This window comes from Gavialis gangeticus, unplaced genomic scaffold, assembly GCF_001723915.1.
Source record: "Gavialis gangeticus isolate Ggan-Ray unplaced genomic scaffold, GavGan_comp1, whole genome shotgun sequence".
NCBI lineage: Eukaryota > Metazoa > Chordata > Crocodylia > Gavialidae > Gavialis > Gavialis gangeticus.
In genome coordinates this window covers 21755389-21757687 of record NW_017729033.1, presented here as the reverse complement: position 1 = coordinate 21757687, position 2299 = coordinate 21755389, and the positions used below count along the sequence as shown (strand labels likewise).

The window sequence follows — 2299 nt, the reverse complement described above, 5'->3', positions numbered from 1 at the left end:
CTCACCAGGTCGTCGCCACTGGCCTGTCCATAAAAAGTATAAAATTTGTGGTAGGTCCCTACAAAGCCTGCTGAAGTCAAACCCTGATGTACGTTGTGTGAAAAGAGGAGGTTAAATATTTAAAACTGAATACTGATTAAGTGTGGAAGCTGTAAAAAGACTTCATAAAAACTTTACCCACATTGCTAAAATGAATTTAAAAAAAAAAAAAAGTCTTACCTTAAGGATTGAGCAACTATATTTTCACATATCGTCAGGCAGTGATTCACTCGATCTTTCTTGGTAGTTGAAAGTTCTTTCTTTCTAAAATTAAAAAAAAGCACTGTAAATAAACATAAGCCATAAAGTCTCAAAACAATTATTGCCAATCTGTGTGGCATGACCATTTGAATATCACCTTAAATTATGCTGGTGTATAAGGGTCAACCAAGGACAAAATGCCACAAACTAGTTACATTCCCAGTAAAAGACTGCCCAAACCCAATGGCCTTTGCATACTAAATATGCAAGCTATACCTTTTTGCACACATGCAAAACATACAATGTGGTGGGGAAAAAGTTACAATTCCACAATTTTTATTCAAGGAGGGTGCCATAGGGAGAGGATAAACTGAATTTTTTAAAAAAATGGAAAGGAAGGGAGGTAAAAAGAAGCATGTGCAGCAAAGTGGAGGTAAGAGACAGGGAGCAGGACAGCCAAATTGCAACAAAACACTTTCACAAGATTCAAAACAAATTAAAAACAGAGAGAGAGGTAGAAGTCATCATTGTATGCCACTTCACCACCCTCAGTGGCTTACAGTGAGACGACAAGCTGTAGCACAGCACTACTCCAATTGCTTATGTCTAATATGGTAATATCTAAAGATATTAGAATTTAGTCAGTATTTAACTGCTGCTTTCTGCACATACAAGTTGCAAGAGACGTTGCATGACCCAAAAACTTAATTTAAACCATTCTGCAGTAAAACAGGTATAAAATGCAAAGGGACTAAGTGAAGGCCATTAAAAAAAAAAAAAGATGCTAGTAAAAAAAACAAATTACACTGCTGATCTTTATTTGTGATTTTCCCATTAAAATTACAAGATTTACACGAAGTTCATTTCGGTAGTTTTCAACTGGGCAGCTGTTTGCTTCCCTGAGGCCTTAACTCCAACAAGGAGGGAAGCTATAACAAGCGAGCAAGCAAGAGAATCTACTTGAAGGGCATGATCAAAATCAAGTTTGATGGCAAAGTTTTTCTATTAATTTTTTCTTCCCTAGTAGGAACTACACCTTAAGAAAATAATCTAATTTGTCACCTCCCAACACTTAGGGATAGGGCTTAGGGATAGCGGTACACCAATAAAGATTTTTTTGGCCAATACCAAGGGCCGATTATTAACCAGCCGTAGCCGCTGATACCGATCCAATAGCCAATATGCAGCCTGACAGATAGGAGAGCAGCATCAGGGTGCTAAGTGTGAGGGGGGGAGGGAGGCAGATTAAGACCCCCATGGTGAGGGAGGGAATGGGCTGGGGCAGGTGCAGTCCAGCCAGGGTAAGCAGGGCGTGGGACAGATCCATAGTAGGCTCATCTGGCGTGCGCAGATGGGATGGTGCAGGGGGGTGATCTCTGCCACTGTGTACAACCCCAGCAGAGGCTTGGGGGGCATGTGCCCCCAGATTTGTGCACAGGGCAAGGGGGGGCTGCCTGCTGCAGGCTCAGGGCCGGGGCTGTGCTGGCCACAGCACTGTGAAGGGGGCTATGGGGAATTTTAGGGTGGCTATAGTCCACCCTGTGGCCCCCCTCTGAGCGCCACTGCCAACACCCACCCCCGACCACCCCAAGTACAGCCCCCGGCACTGAGCCCTGCAGTGGGCAGCTCATCCTGCACACAAATCCAAGGAGCACATGCCCCCCCATGCTTCCCCTGGGGGTGCACACAGCAGCAGAGAGCTACTCCCCTACCCCCCACCCCATGCACGCGGCTACACTGGCCAACAAAGGTAATTGCCAATAACGTCAATTTTCCTTTTATCGGTATCGATCCAATATGGACCAATATAGTAGCACACCTCTACTAGATTTGAAAATCTCCAAAATTGGTTTAAAATACCTAAAAAGTATCAGCATTAAATCAATTCAGTTAGCAAACCCTAAGCATGTGCATTAGAAGTAGCCTCATAGTAAGAATAATCTACTTCTAAACAAAAAAGAACAAATGACCATAATAAACAATGTATGTTGTCACCATAATGAATACATTTGTTGATTCAGCTCAATGAAGAGCACAAAATTATTCAAATAAGATACCA

The 2299-nt window shown here is 42.8% G+C and overlaps 1 protein-coding gene across 4 annotated transcripts in view; it reads right to left on the bottom strand.

The window, feature by feature from the left end:
• HTT (huntingtin) overlaps nt 1-2299 on the bottom strand; it is a 214677-nt gene that overhangs the window by 190831 nt on the left and 21547 nt on the right. For all 4 annotated transcript variants that reach the window (XM_019526059.1, XM_019526060.1, XM_019526061.1 and 1 more), the window contains exon 2: nt 220-303. In XM_019526059.1, the coding sequence (XP_019381604.1) occupies nt 220-303 (84 nt within the window). The remainder of the gene's footprint in view (nt 1-219; nt 304-2299) is intronic.